The sequence below is a fragment of the Centrocercus urophasianus genome, unplaced genomic scaffold, assembly GCF_019232065.1.
Source record: "Centrocercus urophasianus isolate 14NV4802_14NV808 unplaced genomic scaffold, USGS_Curo_1.0 seq_10, whole genome shotgun sequence".
Taxonomy (NCBI): domain Eukaryota; kingdom Metazoa; phylum Chordata; class Aves; order Galliformes; family Phasianidae; genus Centrocercus; species Centrocercus urophasianus.
In genome coordinates, this window is record NW_024884142.1 from 38,649,406 (window position 1) to 38,661,954 (window position 12,549).

Here is a 12,549-nt window from a genome sequence, read left to right on the forward strand (position 1 = left end):
GCCTTTTTCAAGATAAACCCTTCTTGTTTTGCAGAGGGGAGGGGCCAGGAGGCAGTTTTCTGTCCAGCAGAGCTTGCACTGTTATTACTCTAGCGGGAGCGACATGAAGCTATTTTTGCAAGCAAGGAGCAATTCTCACCCTCAGGTTCCACTCAGTAGCAGTTAACTCTGCATTAGTACCTACAACATGTTCCTTAAGGACCTCCACAAAATAATCAGGGCTTGCCTCCTGAATGAAGCCAGCAACTGTTAGCGTGGATGCAGCTTGCACTCCCCCATCCCTGTGGCTAGGTGCTGCTGAGAGCAATTAAGAGGGTTGTGATCAATGGGAGCACGCCTGCTCTCTGGAAACTGTCTCATTCTGTCAGCACTTGAAAGTTACAGGAAGAGGTTAGCTCTTTCCTAATAGTTAATCTGCTAATAAAAGGGACTTCAGTTAAGAGAAAAATCTTGCAATAGGAAGGAGTACGTGTAGGTTATGAAGGTGCATTTAGCTAACCTTTGCTTTCTGATGACATGAAACACAGTCATGAAACACAGTCTAATGAGGCAGTCTCTGGCTTCAGAACTGAGAATGGACAGAGTGGTATTTACTGACACATATTAAGCAAGCATTACCAGTGTTCTGCCAGCAGAAAGAGAACAAAACTGTAGTTCTGCAAACTTGGATCAACATCTGACAACCAAGCGTGACTTGTAAAGAACAACTAACTACAAAGAGGCTGTGTCATGGTTCAGTCTGAACACACGCACACATGCTTTTTTAAAAAGCTACAACACTATTTGATTTGTTTTTATAGCCTATCAGTTATCAGTGGTGCCCAGCATTCTATGTAGAGCTGGAAAATGGCTTTCCTGTTAAAGTAACTTTCTAAGTTCTCAGAGAGACAGATCTACTGCATGAAAACATGATTCCCAGATTTCTTTGACCAGTCAAAATAAAGAAAATAAGAATAGCACAGCAATGTTGGCTTGTTCTATTCAGGCTTTCTAGCGTGGTAAGTAAAGTATCAGCCTTGTTGTGGCACCACTAGGACCTCACCATTACTGTCACTTCACCCACCTGTGCTCCCATTCATTATTTTTCCCTTAAAAACTGACCAAAATAAAACAAAGACAACTGTTCAGATATCCTACACAGGATGTGCCTTCAGCAGTGGAGTTTTCTGGACTAGCACATAATATGACTTCAGGATTTATGAAAGCAACTCCAAAGCACAGGAGAGAGAGTTTTTTAAAATGATGTTCTCCTGTCAGAAAAACAACGCTCAGTTCTATTCCTGTTGTTGCACCTACCTTGTCTTGCTGTATACTCATTGTCTTCGATCAGCCTTGCTAATCCAAAGTCAGCAATCTTGCATATTAGTCCATTCCCCACCAGAATGTTTGCAGATCGCAGATCTCTGTGTATGTAATTCATTCGTTCAATATATGCCATTCCTGCAGCCACCTGTGTAAAACGCAATCACGTGCATGTTAAAAGGAACTCAAACATCTGTGAGCTTTGAAACATGCACACGTAAGTGCTCAACACTCTGAACACAGACCTGAGCTGCCATGTCCACTAAGTTTGGTAGCTTCAGAGCTCTTCCTTCTCCATCTTTTAAGAAATCTAGCAAGCTCCCTGTAAATGCAGAGATGACACAATACAGAAATGTTAGGGAAACAATGGCTATTCATCAGGTTGGAGGTGCAACGATATGTGCAATATTAAATACAACGGTGCTTTGAGTTCAAGTGGACAGTCTCAGAAAAAAAAAAAACCAACAAAAGAACACAAAACAAGCAAACAAAAAAACTGGTATTTCAAAATTCTCCTACTGTACTTGTTTCAGCCGGCTGTAAGATTGGCTTGCAGAAGTCTATGTCACTATCTAAAGAAAACTGTAGGGAAAAGAAAGTTGTTTTTAATTTTCCTGATTGTTACTAAGAAAGCTGATTTTTCCTCACATTTCCAGTGCTCTTTGAAACTGCATACTTGCTGCTCTCTAAAGGCCTCAGCTCACTAAAAAGTGTCAGCCTGGTTCCAAGCCTCACAAGCTATGGAAAAAGTCAGATCCTGGCTCAACCTTCTCCAAAAGAAAGGTCAGCTTGAAGCCTGGTAAGTCTAAATGTGCTAGCATTAAGAGACTAATTTTCCTTAGAAAATTAGTAACCACACTATTTGTAGCCATCCTTCTCTAGGCAACAAACAACTAGCTATGGCACAAACTATGAATTTTAGAAGACCACTATGCAAAACTAGAGAAGACCAAACAGGTCAAATGGAAGTGATTTTAGCAAAAGCAATATGCACATAACTTCCACATGAGAAGGAAAGCAAGGAGGCTCCCTGTAGCTTTTAAAAATCTGCAGCTTCACAATCTTTTACTTAAACAGAGAAGTGTGGCAGTCTCCTTTAAACAAGCTCAGTGAACTGGTTTAACAAATAAGGGGAAAGGAAAGATGATTAGGCCTTTTCCCCTGATAAATCCTGAGCTTCAAGCTCAGAACCAAACATAAAATGGCACAGTAAAAACTAGTAAACTAAGCCAAAATAAACCATGTATTTCAGAAGACTTTGCAAAGTTGTTTTTTTAAAAGGAAAAAGCACATGCTTGTCATTGAGACATATGATTAAAATGTGAGTTAGTCAGTGCTTGGATGCCCCTGAGGAGGGAGGTGGGCAGGCACCTGCCAGGAAAATAAAAATCAACTCCAAATAGACTGAAAAAATGTACTGAAAATTTCAGTGTATTCTCCAATGTACAATGAAACTTCCCTGTGAGAACTTAGGTTTCCTATTTGGTTTCTTTGCTTTTCCAAAACAAGCAGATTTTTTGCTCTGCTCTCAGCACCCCTGCTGGAGATCTGATGGAGCTAAACGTTTTCTTTTTCTCATTTTACTACATTGTTACCAGTTAAGTAGCCTAAAGAAAAAGAGAAGAGAGGAGGTGGAAGGGAAGGGGAAGGAGAAGTGGAAGGAGAACAGGAAAGTGAAAAGAATCTAGCACATATTTTCTTAAAGTGTTTCTTGCTATGCAGTTGAATGACAGCTCTCCTGAAGCCAGAAGTGAATTTAGCTTCGTGTTCACCCTTTCCTTCCTCACACACTGTTCAGGCATCACACTGCACCTCCCTCTGAGCTTCATAAAAAAAATGTATTGCAATCAATGGCAGCAGCTCTAGCTTCACCTTTGCTCATGTACTCTGTGACAATATAGATGGGTTCTTCAGACACCACAGCATAAAGCTGGACCAGTTTGTCATGTTTTAGCTTCTTCATGATTTGGGCTTCCTCCAAGAATGATTCTGGAGACATAGTGCCAGGCTTCAGAGTCTTGATAGCCACTTTAGTATTTCCATTCCATGTACCTAAAAGCACAGACACACAGTAAGACTGAACAGCTTCTATTCATTTTTCTGACCGATACCTAATGTAACAGAGGAGTAAGCTGGCAAGGACGCAATATTACTTTTGCAAGTGTGGTTTCATATTTTGCCTTTCCATTTGTTTTCCTCCCATGCCTCCCTCAAGTCTTTTCTGGTTATAAAAAAAAAAATAATACTCCCATTGGCACTGGGGCATGATCTCTCATGCCTTACTCAGACAATGCTTTCAGTGGTGTCCACTGAAACCTCCTCTGAGTAAGAAACTCGGGATTGCTGAAATCTATCTCCATGCATTTCCCTCCTACCAAGCAGTGACTCCAGACAACAACACGGTTCCACTCACAGATTTGGATAACAGAACTGGCCAAAGACAGAACTTTCCATTTGCAAGACATTTTAACATATTTTTTTTTTCTGAATTACAGGAAAAAAATATATATAAGAAAAATTCCCAAGCAACAAATTCTGAATCGATTTCATTTCAGAAACACGGGCCTGTTTCCAAACCAAAATGAGTCTTTGTTCTTCTCCACCTAACTCCTGGAAGCCCAGCAGCTGCTGACTGAAAACTCAGAAGCTCCTGCTCCCTTCACCCCACCTCCCAGATCCTCTGCAGCATCTCACAGCAGGCAGCAGGGCTGCAGACATGCCAGAGCTGCTCCTGAGGGGCGGGGTGCTCCTTGAGCCTCGCACCAGCCCTGGGAAAGGGAGAGCCAAAAAGATGTACAGGCCAGAAGTGCTGGGGTGCAGTGCCATGGTGTGGGGGCATGGAAGGGCAAGCACCTGGCTCTGGACCCCAGAAGCCTGCACAAGGCCCTGAATAGAGCCGGGATCTCCTTGGAGGGCAGAACAGATAGCAAAGAAAAGTAGATCTGGTAGTTTCTGGGCCATGCTTCCCAGAAGCTTGCTTCAGAGGCAAGGCTGACCAGGATCTGAGCTACCAGGAGCCTGCCGAGAGGGCTGCAGCCACCAGCCTCAGAGGTGCAGGATCCCCAGCAGCTTGCTCTGTCAGCTGGCAGAAGTCCAGATGTGTCAGCTATGTGTTTTCATGCAGTCTTTTGGAGCTGACAGACATGCACAGAACTATGCCTGTTCAGAAAAATTCTTGGCTCTCTTTGCTGATAAATTCACTAACACAGTCCTATAGTAACAGGAGCCAAATGGAATAGAAGCAATGGTAAATGCTTCTTAAGAACGGTAAATGCTAATTCAAAAATATCATTAAAAATATTTCTTTTCTAATGCAGCTACAAGCAGGCCAGACTTTCCTCATCAGTTCTCTCACAGCACTATGACAGTGCATCTTTCAGTCTGGATCTCAAAGATTCCATATAGAATGTGATCTGGTGATGGGGAGCTGCTGTTTCACGAGGCAGGAGAACAACACTATGTGACTTCAGATATTAATAGCACTGGGTAAAATCTACTCCTCTGCACATGAGCATGAAAATAGCAGAAGATGTACACAGTACTTTGAATATTTGGGCTAAAATATAGTTAATGTGTGTTTGTTAAAAGCACACCAACAGTTACTGGCTCAGCCTCTGTACAGGAGCAGACTAATACAAAACACCTCGATTGAGCTTTTGCAGCCTGCCAGGGCATAAATGAGCTAGGCTGCTTTCTGTGCAGTTAGCTCTCAGCTGCTGTCTCACCTAGTCAAGGCAGGGGAGAAGAGGTGGGGGAGCTGCTCTGAATGCTGCTTTTCATTTTCTTGACCACTCATGCAGCAACACACTGTGTTGCTTGAGGAGGGTTTGAGATGTGTATTAGCCAAAAGAGTGCAGTGCAAGTTTGGTTTTTTACTTCTGCCAGCCCACTGCCAAGCGCTGTGACCACTACTAATGCCAGAGTAAAGCCCTGAGCACCTCAGGCAGGCTCCTGAGCTCCTGGTTTCACCCAGTCCTTCAAAGCACAGCTGAAGCAAGGGGTTGCTTCAGTAGCGCTAATGCGCAAGCTAGGAAGGATGCAGCTTTACCTTCTGATTTCAAGCAGAGCTGCCAAAATCTTTTCCAGTGAGTGAGATGAAGCATGTCCTGTAGGGAAACACTGAGACACAGACCTGCAGAGCAGTCTCTGTCACTTGCAGAAGTGCCACCAGTTATACAAACTGTGGTGGAAACCGAGCCTCATGGAAACAAGGGTTTTCATTACTGACATTAAAAACTAGGATTTTACCTGGTGTGTTCACGAGATTAACTGTGTATTTGTTTGTTCTTTGTCTTGATAAAAAAAAACCCTGAGCTTCATTCTATTACCACGAAATGCTTTCAGTAGTTGTATTTTAAATATTTTTCCAAACGTATTCAGTTGTTAAAAAAAGAAAATTAAATAAAAGGGGTTAACTTATTCTCCCATCCATATTTCAATTTGAATTGTTACATTTTCTTGTTTTGTTTTGATATTTTCATAAAAAATTAGCTAACTTTCATTAGCAGAGACCTTCCTCTGAACTCCTCCTGCAGGTGGTTAGCTACTATTTAATGCATTTTTTAATCCATTTTTACAGTGTTAATATGTTCCAATTCAGTAATACCTCATGGCTGTTAACATATTTTTTACTATACATTAAGAAAAATAACGTCACAACTGTCATAACATTTTTCCCATTTCTGACAGATATTTGGTATTGGTACTTGGCACTTTATTTCTCATCGTTGATTTTTTTCTAAATTGCATTTGCTGCTTTAGCTTATTTTAACAGTTTAAGATCTATGGCACATAAAAGGTGACCATTAAGTATTGACATCAACTTGAAAGTCTAACAGGTATTTAAGATGGAAAACAAGAAAGTGAAATTGCAGTTATCTGGGGATGCTAATATAAAATGTAGTTGGCTGTGTTTTTTTTTTTTTCTTTTTGTTTTTTTTTTTTTTTCCAATAGGTCAACTGCATTCTATAAATTTTAGAGACTTGCTGCCACGCTCCTTGCTGTAGTCTTGAAACCGAAAACAGCTGCAAGAGCCCAGGAGAGCCCACTGGTTATTTTGGTTTTACATTCTTTGTGTCACTGCAACAAAAAGAATGACCACACTCCTCCACTAGTGTGACTGTGAAGTAAAGAAGCAACATATGGTGATTCTTCATTTGAATGAAATATTCTAAGATGCTACACAGAGTGCAATTTGGCACAAAAATTGAGCCCACCTCTCATTAAACGGCCACTATATTGTGTTTCAATGCTACGGCTATAATAAGATTTATATATTTTTTTAATTACTATTGTTTTGTAGTCACTAAAAGAATGCGGCCCACGGAGAGGGGAGTATTAAGTAAAGCTGGCAAATGGGCAGAAAACAATGTCAGTGGATTTGGAAAATGTCAGTATTTCTGGACTTCAAAGTGTGGGTTCAGCTGGGCTGGGCAAGTCTTGACACTATTGTCCCTGGTCTCTATATCGAGTTACAGGCTTCTGTGATGCAGACACAAATTTCAAAACAATTAATGAAGTGGATGCATGGGAAAGCTAGCTTGAAAGTATTAGCTCGCTGATACTTTGCTTTAAAATTGGAAGAGGGGATGGAAGCATTTGCAGGGCTTGACCCCATCAATGCTAGAACATACGAGGAAAGAAAAACATCAACGTGTGAGATTAATTTCTGGTTAGCCATTCTGCTTCACAAGTTCACCATCACTTCTGTTTTAAAACCTGACACCTGTAGAGCCAGTAAAATAAAATCAGTGCAAGTAACGAAATTTAAAGCCCTAAAGTCTCATATCAGTGTGTGTGTAAATGAAAGGAATTTCCACAAAGATTACTGCATTTAGATCTGTTTGAGTGACATAAACCAATATTTCATGCTATTCTGCTATTCTGCTTTCAGCTTTAAGATTTCTACTTGAAATGTTTATTTCAGCCAAGAGGGCCTTAAAAGATCCATCCAAAGCAAAATATATTCTCTGCCTTACCACGCCACACTTCAGCGAAACAGCCCTGACCAAGCTTCTGTTCCAGAAATAATGAATCACGTGCAACTTCCCATGCATCTTTAGCCAATCCAACAGTTTGTGGGGTATTATTCGTAGCAATCACAGTTAAGTTAAAACACAAACCATCAGCTTTCTCTATAGGAGAGGAAATTAATAAAAAAAACACACTTATAATCCAAAATTATGCATGCATTGAGAAAGATGGAAGGTGACTTTCAGTGCCGCATTAAAGTTCATTTGCAAACACTGATTTTTGGATACCGAAGGCAAAAAATTTCTTGTTAGCTTGCAGAAAAAGGCTCATTGATATAATTAGTAGATTGCTATGTGGACCATGATCTATTAGTAAGAGGCTGGTAATTCGTCAAAATTGAAGCCTTCCAAAGAAACACAAAATTTCAGTTTTCTTTCGCCATCAATTAAAGTGAGAGTTCAAGATTGAAGAATTTCAAAGCTAAAGACACTATTCCAAAGGCATCTCTCCTAACAATTTGAGCTTTGTATGTCCTACACTTCACCTTCCATCTTGCAATCCCCACACAAAGAGCTATTTTAGAATAATTATTTTGCTCCATACCCATCCATACTTCCCCAAACTGCCCATTTCCCAGTCTCTTGATCAACTGTAGGGATTCTCGTGGAATTTCCCAGACATCTTTGGTTTTGACAGACAGATCAGTAAGCCTTGGCATTCCTTTATGACAGGGGACTACTAAGCGGCAGCAAAGACCTGCAGCTCTCTCTGATGGAGCCAGAAGTGAAGCCAACAGCAAAGAAGAGGAAAGAAAAAAAAGTGTGACATGAAACAAAAACAGTAAGCATAAAAACAATGCTACTCACAACAGCTGTTAGTTGCATACCACAAAGCATCCTGGAAGATTAGAAATTGAACACTGAAACATATTCATTTGAGACAGAACAGGAAATATTTTAGTTTCTGCTTCCACAGCCTGCCTTTGAAGGTGACCATCAATGGTTTCTCTTGCAGATTCAGGATTTCCCTTTTCCCACAGTGCTGATTTAAGATAGCTTTGTAGAGTAACTAGTATAGTATAGAACAGTATCACTTTTTAAAAAATCAGTAATTCACAAACTGGCTTGTTCCTGAACTGAGGAAAAGAAATACAGAAAATATTCATTTTTTTTTCTGAGAATCATATCAATGAAAATTTGCTGTATTTTTTGCAGTATTTTAAAGTGTATCTTCTGAAAAAGTATTTCCTACATCCTGTTCTGTGTGAAGATATTTTTCTAGGTATTCTCCGGAACTCTTTTCCTCTCATTCTTTGTCAAGCAGACTTTCATTTGTGTATGTGGCCAGTCCTGCATTGTTTGGAGCAGATTCATTATACTTATTTCTTGCAAAGCTTCATGGAAGACTGAACTATGACAAAAGTAAAAAAATATTTTTGCCGGAGAAAAAACATTTATATATATATGTTTGTGTATATATATGTATGTATATACATATGTAAGGCCATATTGTTGTGTAGTATACTATGTGGCACAAAATAGACTATGATACAAAGTTGGCAGAGCAGCATGTATATTAAAACATGTGCAGCAGAGCAGGACAGTAGGGGTTACTGATATTGTATTTCACACACAAATCTAATCTTTATTCTCCTGTACAGTATTTCTTTCTGGGCAGGTGAAAAGCTTGTTTCAGCACCGTAGGTTGGGCAATCACCAAAACACCAAGCTCTACCTCTGTTGTGGATGTTGTGGGATAGTGCGTAAGTTCCTACAGACACCCTGATCTGTATCCAGATGGCAATGACCACGTAACAGGGAAGATGAACTGATCAACTGGAATGTCTTATTCCAAGACAATTCCAATAGAATATTAAGGTAGAGGTGACTCAAAAATACAGACAGTATCTATCTAGAAGGCTTTCTTATGAGTTTGGGTAGATGCAGAAAGGAATTAGAGGTTTTCAAGACCCCCTTTTTCTTTAATTGAAAAAAAATCCCAAACCAACAACAAACTTGGCATGTTGGCCAACCTGTAAGCCTGGACTGCATGAACAAGAACAATACTTATCTTTGAAAGGCTTACAGTTAGGGAATGCTCCAAGTGCAAGTGTGCTGTTACTAGACTTCAGCCTGATGTCAGGACACCCTGGTGGTCTCAATATTTTTTGGCCTGGAAATCTGATCTTTGAAAGCCCAGACACTGCAGGTAACTATACCATCCAGGTAAGAAGAGGCTGGGATTAAGTCTGGATAATGAGGCTACTTGGCAACGTAATGGGAGTGCAATGTGGAGATAGCTGGGCTGTGTCTGGGCAAAGCTACAATTGGTACTTCCAGCTCCTGACAAAGAACAGGCTGCACAAGGCCAGGCTGCACACTGTCCATCTGGATAGTCTGGCTAGATGGCAGGGGTCGTCCAGTGGTGATAGGATGAAGGCTGAAGGGGAGAGTGCAGAGTATACCAGTCCTACTGTGGAGGCACTGATGTATAGCCTCAGCAGTGGCTCTTCAGGAACCAGGATTATCTTTACAGAGTCACTTGGGCAATGTTGAATGCTCCCTCAAAGTAAATCTAGGCACTCACAAGTCTACCTTGCTGAACCCAGAGTGCTGAGCAGGCAGTTAGAGGCAGCGTTCATGTTTCAAGTGAGCTGGGGCTGCGCATGGGTTACATGGGGGCAGCAAGTGAAACCTCTGGGAGGTGTATCTGTACTACACCCCTGTGAGCTACCCTACACGGATCACACTGATCATGTATCTGTGCTGCACAGAAATAACCGCTTCCAGATCTCTGCAGCCCGTGCATCTGTGTGTGGGAAATACACGATCCAAATAATTTGAACACAGACAACTAAAAGTTGACATATACTAGAGTTCGTATGGGGTGGTTGAGAAGTGTCAGTTTTAATTTGTATTTCTATATATTATTGAGCTTAGTTTAATGTAGAGTCACCAGAAACAAGTAGAAATTCTCCCAGGCAGCATACACCCATCAGAAACTGGGTGGAGAAGACAGCCAGATGTCTAGCATGAATAGCATAAGAATACAGCAGACAGAATACAAAGAATACAGAAAAAAAAACATCCCACAAAGAAGTTGATTTCCCAAGTAAAATTTATGAGAAGCTTTTGAGCAGTGAGCATTGGGGGTCACCTTCTATTATTATGAAAAGCTAAAGTAAGGAAATATAAAAATAATAATTTTAAATAAAAAACTTCTGCTTCAAAAATGACCAAGCTGAGAAACATGACAACCTTCTATGTAAGAATCAGTGGGCTTATAAAGAAGTTTGGGGATTTTTAAGTTGTAGCTATTGTATACCAATTCCCAATGACAGCAGGATGCACATTTGGATTGAATAGTTTATATGACATTTTAGTCAAAGGAACTGGGAAAAAAAAAAGAAAAAAGAAAGAGACTGGTGGGTGGACACAAAGAGTATGAATAAAGAGACACCCAACTTGCCATATTTATTTTTAAAAGTAGACCAATTAAGATTTAAATGGTAACACTCGGCACATTGAACAGAAATTCAATGGGAAAATTTCAGTCAGGTAGTACACACAAAACTTTCAGTCATTACATTAAGTGACTGAATTCCACAATGCAATTTCCCATTTATTTATTATGGGTGCTGCGTTGCAAAAAGGTCCATACAGCTCTTGCCTGTCCACAGGGAATTCATGCTTTGAGATATGCAAGTCAAATTCAGTAATTCTGTTTGCTCAGAAAAAGGAGAACGGACAAAACCTTTACCTCAGCAGAGTGCTAGCTTTTAAAAGTTCAGCCACTTTTCAGTAGGCTGTGAACAGTGCTCAAAACCACTTATAACTGTAATGGGAAAGGGATAATGGAAGATGCATTACAAGCAGAAGACATAGCTCAAACGACTCTACAGGGCATCTCACACATCCCTCAGCTCAGCAGCAAACACTTGTTTTAAAGTAATTAAGAGTGCTATGTGTTATCCGGAAAGTTACCTGAATAATGCTGAACCAGCTGTTGAAGAGTTTCAAATTGTGCCCGAGTTGTGATATAATATCCACCATTGTCAAGTTTACGAATCTTGTAATGTTTGACATGATCTCCTTTCATATCATCCCAGTCACGAATAGACAGGGAATAGGCACCTGTTGCAAGGAAAGGAGAAAAAAATAAGTAGCTTTTAGACACAAATTTTGGATTGCTGATCATCTTTTATAAAAGGATCAAAAATGCCTCTTGTACTCTGAAAAAGAACTGAAAAAGAACTTCCAGCCTTCACACAGTGTCCCTTTTGTGCTCTTCTAGAAAGAAGTCAGGCCTTCCATGCAAATGAAAACTCATATTTTAACATTTAGGTTGTTATATTGACTTTTCCCATTTAAGTGCCAGGTTACACTGCAAATACCGTCCTTTAGGTAAATGCCAGTGGGTGGTAAATGTCAAGATTTTCATAGGAAGCACTGACAGTGACTTTATATACAGGAAGTGTTGTTACCCAGGTGATCTCAAATACTGAATAACAATACTTTGCACATCACAGCCTTAAGAAGGTTGCACTACACTAACACTGTGCACTAAAAGATCTTCAAGAATTGCACATTTCACTTCCCAAATCCATGCTGGAGCTTTAGTGCTTACTGGTGGGATTCAGATGCCCAAAGACAGGGGAAGTGCCATGTGAAATGCCCCAGAACATCGCACTTGGTAGCAGTTTATCCACACTTGTCCATTCCATACAGACACCCTGCAGGCATTTCAAAAGGCCTTAAGTGCTCATAGCCAGGGAAAGGAACCTCAGTTTAGGGGCTGGATTTGCTTTTAGGCGTAGCAGGAGCTGTTTGCAGGTGTGCTATGGGCTTGATTTACATACTCCCAGCAAAGATGCTATTCAGGCAGCTGAATCCCAGCCCAGTTTCCATGACTGCTACAGCTCTGTAGATATTGAGGCAGGTTTGAACAAGAAGTGCCTGCAGTTACAGGCAACTGAACTGAACCCCAGCTCCCACTTACTGTAAGGGGAGCTGGGCCAGCAGCATGGGTATCTGCATGTTCCAGTGTTTTAATAGACTTTGGTCCATGGACTGTCCTATTCCAGATAACAGTGACACCCACATGTTGTTTCTCAACAGTTCCAAAGACAAAGCCACACTTTACAGCCTAATACAGTTTTCTGTATTAGGCAAAAACAATGCCATTTCAAATAGAGTGAAGAAGCAACGTCTCCTACTCAGCGCTCAGATGGATACTGTGTTTACTCAAAGGTAAATCAGGGATCAGAATAAAAA

General features: G+C 40.6%; 1 protein-coding gene across 4 annotated transcripts in view; it reads right to left on the reverse strand.

The window, feature by feature from the left end:
* Positions 1–12,549, reverse strand: part of FYN (FYN proto-oncogene, Src family tyrosine kinase) — a 127,848-nt gene that overhangs the window by 16,325 nt on the left and 98,974 nt on the right. For 3 of the 4 annotated variants that reach the window (XM_042818963.1, XM_042818977.1, XM_042818972.1), the window contains exons 8-12: positions 11,260–11,409; positions 7,880–8,044; positions 3,175–3,354; positions 1,548–1,624; positions 1,297–1,450 (exon numbers count right to left, since the gene is read on the reverse strand). In XM_042818963.1, the coding sequence (XP_042674897.1) occupies positions 1,297–1,450; positions 1,548–1,624; positions 3,175–3,354; positions 7,880–8,044; positions 11,260–11,409 (726 nt within the window). Of the gene's footprint in view, positions 1–1,296; positions 1,451–1,547; positions 1,625–3,174; positions 3,355–7,281; positions 7,438–7,879; positions 8,045–11,259; positions 11,410–12,549 lie in introns of all 4 variants that reach the window. The other variant, XM_042818987.1, reaches the window with a different exon arrangement.